At 39.5% G+C, this 12950-nt stretch overlaps 1 protein-coding gene across 2 annotated transcripts; it reads left to right on the top strand.

Annotated features, from left to right (window-relative positions):
* The first annotated feature begins 1585 nt into the window (after positions 1–1585).
* On the top strand, positions 1586–12460 carry ZCCHC4 (zinc finger CCHC-type containing 4). 2 transcript variants are annotated; one of them, XM_062574588.1, is made up of 13 exons: positions 1586–1749; positions 2022–2140; positions 3553–3635; positions 4341–4616; positions 5144–5224; positions 5505–5577; positions 7070–7220; positions 7701–7801; positions 9082–9203; positions 9855–9930; positions 10438–10489; positions 10915–11059; positions 12233–12460. In XM_062574588.1, exons 1-13 carry the CDS (start codon positions 1602–1604, stop codon positions 12354–12356), a joined length of 1551 nt encoding a protein of 516 aa, XP_062430572.1. In that variant the 5' UTR covers positions 1586–1601; the 3' UTR covers positions 12357–12460. The 2 variants fall into 2 exon arrangements, with proteins under 2 accessions (XP_062430572.1, XP_062430573.1); XM_062574589.1 differs by lacking the exon at positions 10438–10489.
* The last annotated feature ends 490 nt before the right edge of the window (positions 12461–12950 follow it).

Genomic DNA, 12950 nt, shown 5'->3' on the forward strand with positions numbered 1-12950 from the left:
TGAACTTGGGGCAACACTTGACTCTGGTACCGCCTGTCAGGTGCACATTACATCTTGTGCATCCAGAATCTTCATCTCTGCTGCTTCCACAACCCATCTCCTGCGTTTTACTGCTGCACCTGGGTTATGCTGATGAGTTTGGCCCTTTGAATGCGAGGGCGCGTGAGTAAAGGCAGCGCGGGCGGGTGGGCTCGCTCCCCTTCTCCGCTGGGCCTCTCCTCCGGCAGCGCATCCCACGCTGCTCCCAGCCCAGGGATTCCTCCTGCTCGTTACGGCTGACTTCATCACCCAGCCAGTAATTTAAATGGAAAATGTTTCCTCAGCAGGCCAAGCTGCTCTTACTTCAGTTAAGAGCAAGGAGAAGAAATTCAAAATCCTGTTATTCTGTAAAACAAAACCCTACCTCAAACCACAGTGTTTTTTTGGTTTTTTTTTTTTTTTTTTTTTTTAATAGTTCAACTAGGGTACTCCTAGGCCATGTGGAATTAGGCTTTATTTAAATATTCAGAAACCCAGCGCATAGGCTCCATAGCTCAGGGGTTAGAGCACTTGGTTTGGAAACGCGGGGTTGTGAGTTCAACTCTCCCTGGAGCCTTTGCGAGAGGGGCTGCGGGGGTGGCGCTCGCCCTGGGAGCTGGGGGCACCTGCCTTCAGCGGAGCCACCAGCCAGAAACGCAAGACTTGGCTGGATCCTGGTGCTTGTAAAGCATTTGCTGCTGGTAGGACTTTGGAGGTGCGTTGGGTTATCTGGAGAGGGAAAAGAAAAAAGTTGGAGGGTTAATGCCTCTTTCCTGACGTTTTTGGGGGTAGGTTTAGCTCAGTTGGTTAGAGCGTGATGCTAATAATGCCAAGGTCGTGGGTTTGTATCCCCATACGGGCCACTCATTTGAGAGTTGGGCTAGATGATCTCCAGAGGTTGTGTCCAACCTTACCAATTCTATGGTTAAACCCATTTTTAGGAGCAACAGGTGGCATAGTAACTACAGTGTTCTGCTTTTTCTAGAGTTAGTCTGCAGCATAGTTATGATTCCTACAAAGGAATAGAATGGAAATTAATGTGCTGCTGCTTAAACCCGTTTAAAGCCAGAAGTGAGTATGGATTTCAATGGTTTTAAGAACAGCAGCAGCAGAACTGCCGCGGTGAAAAGGCGAAGCTTCCCCCCGCCGCCGCTTCTCGCAGAGTTTTGTGCTGGGGCCCGTGTTTTGGCCGCGTTCCGCAGGCCTGAAGGAAAGAGGAAAGGCCCGCCTTAGCGCTCGCTTTAGGCCTTCAAGCAGCGCAGCAGAGCCGCCCCGCCCCGCCCCCCGGCGCCGCCCCGCCCCCCCGGCACCGCCCCGCCCCCCCGGCACCGCCCCGCCCCCCCGGCACCGCCCCGCCCCCCCGGCACCGCCCCGCCCCCCCGGCACCGCCCCGCCCCGCCCCCCCCGGCGCCGCCGCCAGCCCGAGCGGGCTGCAGCGCTCCCGCCGCCCCGCCGGATGGCGCCGCGCCGCGCCCCGCCCCGCCCCGCCCCGCCCCGCCAGGGCACGGGCCGCTCCGTCCCCTCCCTCCCCGCTCCTTCCCTCCCCGCGGCGCCGCGCGGGTTGCCGGGACGGTGGCGGTGCCATGGCGGCGCGCGGTGGTCGCGCGGAGGAGTTGTGCGGCGCGGAGGAGGCAGTGGCGGGCCCGGGGCAGGGGCAGGGGCAGGAGCGGCCGGGTGCGGGCGGGCTGGCCCTGCTCGGCGCGGCGCCCGGCGCGCCCAGCTGCCCGCACGGTGAGCCGGACCGGGGCGGCGGGCCCTGCCGCGGGGGGGGCCGGGGCCGGGGCCGGCTGAGGGCTCTGCCCGAGGTGCCCGCAAGGGCTGGGCGGGAGCCCGTGCCGTGCCGTGCCGTGCCGTGCCCCTGGGCGTCTCTAGCTGCCCTCGCAGCCTCCCCTGAGGCCTTTGTCCGTGCTTCATTCGGGGAGTGTAACGTTTGCGTGGAGCTGTTAAAATAAACGTGCAGTTGTGGTGCAGGGCACCACGGTACAGTGGCGGTTTTCCCTTAGGTCCTGCTTTGCTATTCGTAAAGATGAGCCAAGGAAAAGAAGAGGGAAGAAGGTTTTATGCTTGTTCCGCTTGTAGAGATAGGAAAGACTGTAACTTTTTCCAGTGGGAAGATGAGAAGGTAAGAGAGCGCTGTCCAGGACTACGGCGAATGTAAATAGTGGGGATTGTCTTCTCTCTAACGGAAAACTGAGATTTTGCTTTGTTTGGTTTTTTTTTCCTGGTGTGAGAGAGTCTGGAAAGCTGTGGAAATTGCTACCATATACACTTTGCTTCATACTTTGTTTTTAGGTAGTAGGACACTTATTTATGCCTGGAAAACCTATTTCAAATATAACTTTCAAAGAAAGCTGTGTATGTTTTGAGCAAAACTGGAATTTGTTACTGTATTACCAAAGCACTTAGGTTTTTTAAAAAAGCACAAGATAAAAGCTTGACTAATACTATGCTGTGTTAAAAAGATAATTCTTATCCCAAGAGTTTTCTATTTTCCATAGTTAAAACAGAGAACATCCGGTGGATTTAGGAAGGCAATAGGATTGGGGAAAAAAAAAAAAAAAAAAAAAAGCAGTGAGATGGCAGGGGTCAGCCTGATACTTGGTAGTCTCAAAATAGCTGCAGCACTTTCTCATCATATAATGAACTTTAGTCAGATAATTGCAAGGTAACAAATTTGGAATTGATGTTTATTCATGGAAAATTTGCCACTGCCCCTGCATTTTGTGTTACTTTTTCTGTTCCCCAGATGAGTATGTTGTATTTTGGTTATTGTTCTCAGCATATTGGCTTGAGAATTTAATCAGACTGTTAAGCCTTTCATCTCTATGTGTTAGTTATTACTGACAGGTTCTGTAAGTGAAAATGAGATGGTTGTTCGCTGGTTTGTATGGACTGAAATAGTATTGGTGAAATTTTGTTATGTACATATTTTTTATCGTGAAATATTTTGTTATGTTGAATTTCATTGTCTTCCGCTTTAAACAAGTGGATTCCTAAAGTTTTGTGCAAATGTCTTGAATGTCTGTTAACAATGGAAAAAAGGATGCTTTATGGAAACAAAATAAAAGATTTAAAAGAACTGCCATGCTTTTGAAATAAATGCACTCAAAAGACTGGTGATGTTTTCACTGTCATCAGTCATGCAGGATCAGATCATAGCTCTTTAGAGGGAATGCAACTGCTGGTGTGTATCAGGAGCAAGTACGCTCTCTTTATTATTTTATGCTTTTTACTTAGAGTATTCTTGTGGCAGAAGAATTTAATTATTTTATTATTACTTTGCAGAGTTTTGATTCAAAATGAGAGACTTTTGTTGTGTAGCATGCTACTACACTGCAGTCATGCTTGTTTTTATGATTCAAGAATCAACTGTGAGAATTTTTCTGAGGGGAGTACCTGAAACATGAGACCTTTGCACCTTTTTAATTTAATACTGAGATTTAATCTACAAACAGAGCTATATTGATTTGTTTTGTAACTATATATGTGTGTGTGTGTGTGTGTATATATATATAAAATATAAAAATTTTACAGGTTTCAGAAACTAGGCTTGCAGCACGTGAAGAATATAATAGAAGTCATCAGCCTCCTTTTACTCACAGGCAGAATGTGGAAAGGTATTGTTACTAAACATATTTTCTTCATTTAAAAACAAGCTAATGTAAGTTTAGGCACTGTAAGTGTAGATACCATGTTTCAGGGTGTTTTAAAATATGAAAACATGCCATAGGACTTGGGAAAATGAGAACTGCTTGACTGCAAAGTGAAAATACCTTGAAACATCCAGTTAGGTCATGGTATTTTCAGCCTGGCAATTATCTTTTTTTTTTTTTGGTACATGTATTTCTTTTTATATTATTGCTTATAATGTGCTAACAGCAAACCAGTAGCAGTTTGAGTTCAAAAAATTATTCCTGATTTTCAATGAACTGTGCAAAAATGACAGCCCATAACTTAACACTGTGCAAAGAAGCAGAAGTAATACAGTAACAAATAATCTCTGAGTTTTGTGTATAAGCATATAGAACTGCTCGCTAGTAATGGATATTAAGCCTTCACTCTGTAATCCAGTGATTTTAGGGGGAATCTCAACACATTTAGGTAGTGTGTTACTTGCTTTCAGGGTAGGCTTTTCCAAAATGTCTTTTGAATGTTTTTTCATAAATATTTTTTCATTCACTTGCAGTTGGTGGATGTTTGTAAGAGCAGCTTAAAGTAAATGCGTTTTTAAATGTTCAAATTCTTATAAAATATGAACCCCTCTTTCATACCTTTTATAGAGCTTTTCAAAATGTGTTCCTTGTTGTGTTTTGTATTTAAAGATACAAGAAATTTATTCTTCTGCCACTCTCGAAGAGGAAGTTTTGTCAGGAATGCCAGCAATTGCTAATGCCAGCTGAATGGGAGAAACACTGTGATCACCAGTTCCTATGTGATATCTCCACTGCCCAGTTAAAAAGTCCCAGTCAACTTCTGTACCCACTGGAGAATAAGAAAACAAATGCACAATATTTGTTTGCGAACAGAAGTTGCCAGTTCTTGCTGGACCTTATTATTGCTTTAGGATTCAGACGAGTGCTCTCTGTTGGAACACCCAGGTATGTTAGTAGGGATTGTTATGTTTTTTCAGATGATATTTCTGTCTCAAAGCTGTGCAGCTTACTAATATTAAAATAATCTAGAATTTATTTAAAAGGCTTTTCTCCCTCAATAAGAAGTTCACTAAGCTTTAATTGGTTGGGGTTATCTAAGCAGCTAGTGGATCTTGCTTTGATCTGGTGAGATATACAAGAAGACTGTATCTGTACTACCATTTAAAAGAAATTGTTAATTAAAATGTCCTGCTTTGTTTCTTGCAAAAGTAGCAATGAGTTTCTTTGCTTATGTTTGATTTCTTTTTTTAATGATGGATCAAATAGTCTTTCACTTTCCATCTTTTGAGATGGACATGTTTATAACTCTGAATGTTAGCCAAATGGAGTCTCGCTGTTATCATCAAAATTCTGGTTATTCCATTTTTCTGTATTTGTTTTTAACTTTACTAAAGTATCAGGCATTTGTGTCTTGCAAGATCTTTTCTGAAGCTTATGACTGTGTTAAATTTATTTGTTTCAATTATACTTAGACTTCATGAAATGATCCAATCAAAAGCAACACAAGAAGAGGATTTCAGCGTTAGAAGCCTTCTGCTAGATATTGATTTCAGGTAGATTTTTCTAAGCATATATCTGTCTGAAGAATATGTACAAAGCTTTCTATTCTTATTTTTAAAGATAAATTGGTCGTTTTCTCATTTTTCTCACTCTGCATCTCCCTTTTCACACACATTCATCTGTGACAGCCAGTGTATGAGAAAAATGACTTTATGATTCCCAGTGTTAGTAAGTGTTGTTAGTATCCATAACCCATTTTAACTGTAAATGCCCTTCAGAGCAGACAAGAAGTTGTTTCTATTTTTTGATTACTTAAAAAAATTTACTTTACAGGTATTCACAGTTTTATACAGAGGATGAATTCTGTCACTACAACATGTTTAATCATTATTTCTTTGGTGGTGAGGTAAGGCCAAATATTTCTTGGTTATTTCATAAGATGTGCATGTTGTTAACAAGGAATTTTGTAAGAAAGTTGTAGGGAATCTGGTCGGAAACAGCTGTTGTGATATAAATCATCAACAGTACTATTCTTGTTCCTACGACAAAATTAATTGTTTAATTCTGCCCACTTTTGCTTTTATAAGCCCAGTGGATGCCACAACACTTGTTCATTGGCACTTGATGTGGGAGGGAAGAGGAGGTAGTCCTGCTTTATTCCAGGCAAGCAAGGTTAAAATATGTTAATTTGCTGGTATTAAAAAAAAAAAAAAAGGGGGGGGGGGGGAGAGATTGAATTAGTGTCATGGGTAAAAAGTGTTGAATTTCTTGTTTCTTTTTAAATGGCATACTGAGTACTTGAGTTTACTGGGAAATCTGCAACTGCAATGGCACATTTACTGTATGTGTTCATGGAGAATCATATTTTCAAAGCATTTATTCCAGTAATCTACTCGATTGCTATTTGCTCTTCTCCTGCCATTATTATTAAGCCATCACTAATGTGCATAAACTTACTTATTGTGGTACTGTTCACATAAAGCCATAAAGCATCCTTTTTTTCATTGTTAACAGTATGAAAGATAACTTTCATTTTTTTTCTATTTTAAAACCTGGTTTCAAATTGGTTCTTGAAAATGGAAGAAATATCATCTAAAAGGAAACTAAATGCTGGTCTGAAAGACTTATCTTGGAATCTTTTTAATCCGTCACTATATTTAGTTTTTGTATTATTCAATTAAAATGAAAGACTATGTTCATCTGCTTGATAGTCCACTATAGTTCTTTTTTCAAGGTATGAAAAGTTGACAGCTCTGATGGCACTGTATTTAAGCAATTACATCGTAGCACTTCAGAACATTAATATTGTAGAAAAATCTATATTTGGACTGCAATAAAGTTGAAGTAATAGAAGAGGGAACACTGCAAGCCAAATTGGGATGAGGGTGATTATATATTTTTTTAAGTTATTTCTTAAAAATATTGGAATCAGGATTGCATTGCTAGAATTTGAACACTGCATTTTTAATAACCAGTATGGATTGAATCAGTGTTTGGCGGACTGAAAGTTCTCCCATTACTTCATAATATTTCATAGACTAAAACTAAAGGGAAAAGATACAAATCAAACGTATTCTAAACCTGAGCTCTGGTTTCTTACTGTGAGCAACACCTTTTTTAACAAGTTAAACTTAGGGTGCTTTGGAGAAGATTATTTTGGAAAGGTTGAACTGTACCTGTCCTGATATATCAGCTCTAACTGAATAGGGCAGTTGTTCTCAACGCTGAAGTTCTAGTGTTTGTGTGGTATTTTTTTGTTCCTGAAATCCTATATTCATTTACACAAGAAGAAATAACCTACTTCAAAGTTATAACTAAATAATCCTTCTTTTGTCAAATGCAGTCTGTTTACAATTCCTGAATCTACATTTCTGGAAACTAATCTCTATCTCTTATAGGCCGCACAGGAAACCTGCAGGCAATTCTTGTATCAAGACAAAGGTGAAAGAGTCATTATGGTGACTGATCCCCCATTTGGAGGATTAGTGGAAGCACTGACTTCTAGTTTTAAAAAGCTGATGGCAATGTGGAGAGAAATGCAAAAAGAAGGTATTACAAGCGGATAGGTGGGTTGAGCTTGTAACATCACCTTAAGAGAAAGTACTTATTTAAAAGTCCATAATTTTTGGTATTCTAGTGAGTGTGAACACAGGTATTACAATTTCTGAAGATGAAATATCTCATATTTGATTTACTTTCCTGATACTCTTAGTAAAATAATACCTAATTCTTTAATTTTCTATTAAAATGTTTACAAATCCACTTTACAATTAGCATGGACTTTAAAAGGGAGAAGAGCAAGCTATCAAACCTGTACCATTTCATACCAGCCTAGGCATGGTCTGAGTTAACTTACCACTGAGTATTTATAAAATATGAGAACAACATTCTGTCACTCTGAAGGAACAAGTTCTTATGACTAGCGTGATACACATGCATACTCATGCATTCAGAACAATTACAATAAACTTTTCATGCTTAATGTACACTATTTTTCTTTAAAGTGCATCTGAGCCTGTTTATTTCTAGGTCATGACAACCAAGAGATGCCTGTGTTCTGGATATTTCCATATTTCTTTGAGTCTCGCATTCTTGAATTTTTCCCAAGCTTCAGTATGATGGATTACCAGGTACGATTAAGGCCAGTGAATTTCCCAAGCATTAGTGTGAGGGCATTATCAGTGTGATCAAGGCCAGTGTGCAGTGCAAATGAGAAAATATGTGGAAATGGATCATAGATATGCTTGTCTATAGGTGATCGGTTTTTTTCAACTTTAATTCCCACTGTGTGGGAGACACTGCGAATCCTCTGATGGCTGGATTTTGTATTTGTATTGGTCATACCTTTGATAAACTGCAGCAGTGTGGCAGTTATTACTTACCTAACTTTCTCACCTGTCTTTTTTCTGTTCGCTTGTTTGTTCTAAAAGGTTTTCAGTGTGACAGAACTTGCAGTAGTTTCAACAAGTGCATGTTATTGCAGAGATAACTGAAAAGTGTGTTATTTTTCCCGAATATTGAAATGTCAGTAGCCTGATAGTAATGCCTGCTCCTGACCAAAAAAGGTTTAAGGTGGTTCATCCCCAAAACTACTGGGATTAGAGTGGAACTATAAAAATGTAAATTTTAAGAATTGTGTAAAAAATGAAATTGTTAAGGACTTAACCATAATAATATATTTACTGAATTATTCTATTGTTTCTGTGTTATTTATTACTGGAAGCATTTCCTGCGCTGTTAACATAAAGCCACTTCCAGTTATGTATGCCAGGAAGTAAAGGGAGTTCTATCTTTAAGGGTAGTTTCATTTGTTTCTGCCTTAAGTTTGACACAGGTATTCCAGAAAACCTACCTCTATCTCATAGAATGGAAGTTCGTAGAAGAAAATAGGAAACCTGTTTTAGGCCATAGTCTCTGCATTCCTGCTAGTGTTCAGAGAAGAATTTTTGAGCCAAGGTCTCTGAGTGAAATAGTGGAAGAAACAGCACTAATTGGATTTGCAGCTTTTTAATTATTCTGAGATAGGTTAAGATGCGTAATAACTCTTACGCTGCCAGAACAAACAATACAGTTTTATTTTTTTTAATATCAGTTGCTCTTTAATAAACAAATGCCTCTCTAATATAAAACAATTGCAATATTTCAGATACCTGGTGCAAAAGAGTAAAAAGGGAAAAGTAAAATACGGTAATTGTAGTGTTGGGAACCAGATTTCTGCGGTCTAGCCTAGTATTGTGGTTGCACAGATTTAAAAATAAATGAGATCAAACACTTGCTGTAAAATTTGTACTCTTACTAGGGGCTAGTCTTATGAAATTCTCGTTTTTATATAAAGAGTAAATATGAAAATGTTCTATCCGTACTTAGCATTCAGTTTAAGACTTTTTTTCCCTCTGTCTTTATTTTTTAGGTAGACTATGATAATCATGCACTTTATAAACATGGCAAGACAGGTCGTAGACAGTCTCCTGTTCGTATTTTTACCAACATCATCCCAAGTATGATTGTACTTCCTGTTGAAGAAGGTTATAGGTAAGATGTGTTTACACTCAAGTGACTATGAGAGTGTGTTTTTGACTGGGGCATAAAGTCTCAAAATGGTTTGGGGATGGTGATTTTTAGTATTGCTGTTGCTTAACTTTTGGATGCAAGGCTCGATAGCAATTTCTACTGTCTTGGGCTAAGCTCCTGTATTTTATAAACAAGGTGTAGGAGAGTTGGGCATCTAAAGAGTTTCACATTAACTAGTGTTGAATGATGGGATTTTGCAGCTATCCTGTAAGAAATGTTGTGCATGCCTGTGGGAGACAAAGAAGTACAGCTATCCCTAATAATCATCTTGGTTGACACAGTAGTTTAGAACATGAGCTCTAAGAGAAGTTTTGGGGACAGGAGAATTTTTGTGATGGAACTGAAGCTTTTTTTTTTTTTTTTTTTTTTTTCCCTGATGATAATATATATTGCTAATTTTAATTCAAGCACCTGAATTTTACTATTTTGTACTTCAGGTATCTAAATGATTATGGGGCTGTAGGCCTAAATAATTGTTGTATGAATCAAAAACATTATCTTTTATTTAGCAAAGTGATTTTGGAGTTCTTGCCTTGAGATTGTATAAAACTTGTTTATGCAGTTTCTTGAGCAAATATTGGCTCAATATATTTGTAACATTTTTTTTTCCAGGTTTTGCACTATATGTCAGCGATACGTTAGCTCTGGTAACCAACACTGTGAGATATGCAATTCATGTACATCAAAAGTAAGTATTTTGTCTTCTTTCTGGATGGCAGTTTTAGCCATCTTCTGTAACTTCTTCCCTGTAATAACTTCTGTAATTTCTGCCCTGCTAAAAACCTATTCTGGCATTGATTTCATTGGAAAACCCTAGGCAATTCAATACAGGCATCTCTTTATTAACTCCACAGGACATCATTCATAACTCCTTGGGAATTAATTCCTGTTTCATGATTCCTTTGTGTTGGAAAGAGGACTGCAAAAGTTTGCTGCTTGCCTCTTGTGATATACTTTTTCCTTATTTTATTATATTTGGGAAGTTGAAGAACTTGCTAGCTTCAAAATGTAGCCATTTGCTGTGGTTGTCACAGATTCTCAATACTTTTGTTTTTACACTCTCTACAATGTATATGTTGTCTCTGTAAATAAATGGGAACATATATCACCAGCTCAGTTTTAAGGCAGAATCAGTGTTTTTATTTGGATGTTTTTTAAATAAAAAAACAAAGCATTTATTCATCTTTATTTGTAGGATGGTAGAAAATGGAAGCATTGTGCTCTTTGCAACAAATGTGTAAAACCCTGTAAGTATAGAAAAATACTTTTCCTTAGAAAAAGTACACTTCCTATTTAAGCTGTAATCCAAAGAAACTGATGACAAACCACAAATTATACTATAGAAGAAATAAAGGGTAATCATTCAGAACATAGAATGAAGGAAAAAAAATCTGAATTTTGCATAAACTGTCAGTAAATAACTTGATTGGGTAGGCTTCCACTATGTGGAAATGCAATGAATTCCTGTTAAGGCATAGTAAATTCTACGTGTATTTGTTACAGAACAGCTTTCATATTTTGATTTGTCATATAGGAGTTTCCTAATGTTGTAAAAATTTTAATGAGAACTTTATAAGCACGTAGAAAACTGTTATAAGTTATTGAAAGCTTGATTTCAGGATGGTCGTTGTAAGCCTTTTCAAGATCATAAATCCTGTTATGCATTTTACAGCTTGGTTTCACTGTAACAATTGCAACTGCTGTGCTCTTCAAGATCATGCTTGTGGGAAGACTGAAGCTGGCTGTTTTGTTTGTGGCAAAGCAGGTCACAAACGGAGTACCTGTCCCAGTCTCTCCCTCAGAAGAACAGCTTGCCAGTAAGTTTGATATTGCATTAATGTAATTAAAGATAGCTTTCAGATATGGGAGGTGATTCTTATTTCATAAAAATGATTGTAGGAAGGGAATTTTTGACTTTGTATGCTAATACCAGTTCTCACTGTTGTCTATTTGCTGCTTTATTGTTGGGGTTCTGTGGGAAATATGTCAACTGGAGGAGCATATGATAAAAAGGAGCATGATTTAGGCAGGTGACTTACTAAGTGTCCTAATTTCTTAACTGTAAAAATAGTAGATTTTCTTTCAAAATGGTTTTGTATGTATTCAGCACTTGGAGAGTAGTACGTAGGAGATACCTCTGTCAGGAATATTGAAAATTAATCTAAAGTAATGAGATACCTTTTTTAGCTCCTTCAGATTACTCACCAAAAGGCAGAGAAAGCAGTCACTATTTTGTTCTTCTTGATTCCTGTGTGTTTTGCTCATTGTAATGTCTTATACTATTCCTTCTGGCACTTAAGGTGCACTCTGTGGTAGGGCCTAAATCTCAAGCCTGTAAGAGCTTATTAATGGGGGGCATGTTAAGTATTTTTTAGTACTTTTTTAAACTTAGTACCTACTGAGGTACTAAGTTAAAGTATCTAAGTACCCCTACAGGGGTATTGCTTCCTGTCCTGCTATGACATTATTCTGAGGTCTGGTTATAGAATAGTAGAGCTAAAATGTGTATGTGTGTGTATATGTGTACACACACACACTCTTCACATTTCTCCTTTTTAAAAATCCTTGCTTTAACAGTTCATTCTTTGTTTAAAAAGGTAAAAAGGACATTAAAAGAAAACAGTGAAACCTTGTCTGTTTTTTCAGTTAGGTGTATTTTGTTTTGCTATGGTTTAGTCCTTTCAGGCCATAACTTATTTTCTGTGATAAAAATAAATCAGCAGAGGAACTTAGTTTTCTTTTAAAACATCTGCAACTGTTTTATTTGTTAAAATTACACAGTGTGTTCTATTATGAAATACATCTTTGTCAGAGAAAACAGTCCACTGGGGTATAATAAATCCATTACAAAATGGAAAGCCAGTCCCTTGTCCTTTCTGTGACAGTACTTCTGAGTTCACATACATATGTGGACAGATTATTTAAATATTAAGCAAATGCAGATGTATGTTGTCTGCTTTAATCTGTGCATTTTTTTTCTTGCTTTACAGAACTGACAAAAGGAAAAGGCAGAAAACTCCAAAGAAGATAAAGATGGGAATCTGTAAAATATCAGCTATGAAGCATGCAGTATTCTCCAGGAAAAGGATAAAGAGGCACAACCTTCCTTGTTGATACATAGTTACCCAAAAGATTCTTTTATAGTTTGCTTTGATTCCATTTTCTGGCACTATTTAATATTAATATTCAAAATAAAACCTGATTGAATTTAGTGACAATGTTATGTTATGCATTGTTACTGGGAGAAAAAAAAAACCGCCATATAAACCTCTCTTACCATGTGTTTGCCTAGAGGTTTAGCTCAGTTGGTTAGAGCGCGGTGCTGCTAATGCCAAGGTCGCGGCTTCAGTCCCTGTGTGGGCTACGCTGAGGGTCGGACTAGATGATCTCCAGGGTCCCTCCCAACCTTGCCACTCTGTGATGATGGGACAGCGTGGCGCGCCTGGGATCAGCTGTTTGATTTAGCTGGAACTGAAGTCGGAGCAGGGAGGTTGGGGCGGTCCGCAGCGTTACGGGGTACGAGGGACGCTGCGGTGGGTGCCGGGGAGACGCCCGTTGCCAGCGCTCCTTCCCTGCTGCTCCCCGCTCCGCTCGCTTCTCGAGCGTACAGGGAGGAGAAGCGCGAGGAAACACACCGGGAGCACTGGGGACGCGGGCCAGCAGAACAGGGGCACGCGTGAGCACGCCGGATCCGTGACCTCGCCCGAA

This window comes from Rhea pennata, chromosome 4 (assembly GCF_028389875.1).
Source record: "Rhea pennata isolate bPtePen1 chromosome 4, bPtePen1.pri, whole genome shotgun sequence".
In the NCBI taxonomy this organism is placed as follows: domain Eukaryota; kingdom Metazoa; phylum Chordata; class Aves; order Rheiformes; family Rheidae; genus Rhea; species Rhea pennata.

Coding starts and splice junctions, on each gene's coding strand:
- ZCCHC4 (XM_062574588.1), top strand. CDS start 1,602: ATGGCGGCGCGCGGTGGTCGCGCGGAGGAGTTGTGCGGCGCGGAGGAG. Junction 4,617..5,143: donor CTCTCTGTTGGAACACCCAG/GTATGTTAGTAG, acceptor AATTATACTTAG/ACTTCATGAAATGATCCAAT. Junction 7,802..9,081: donor TCAGTATGATGGATTACCAG/GTACGATTAAGG, acceptor TTTATTTTTTAG/GTAGACTATGATAATCATGC.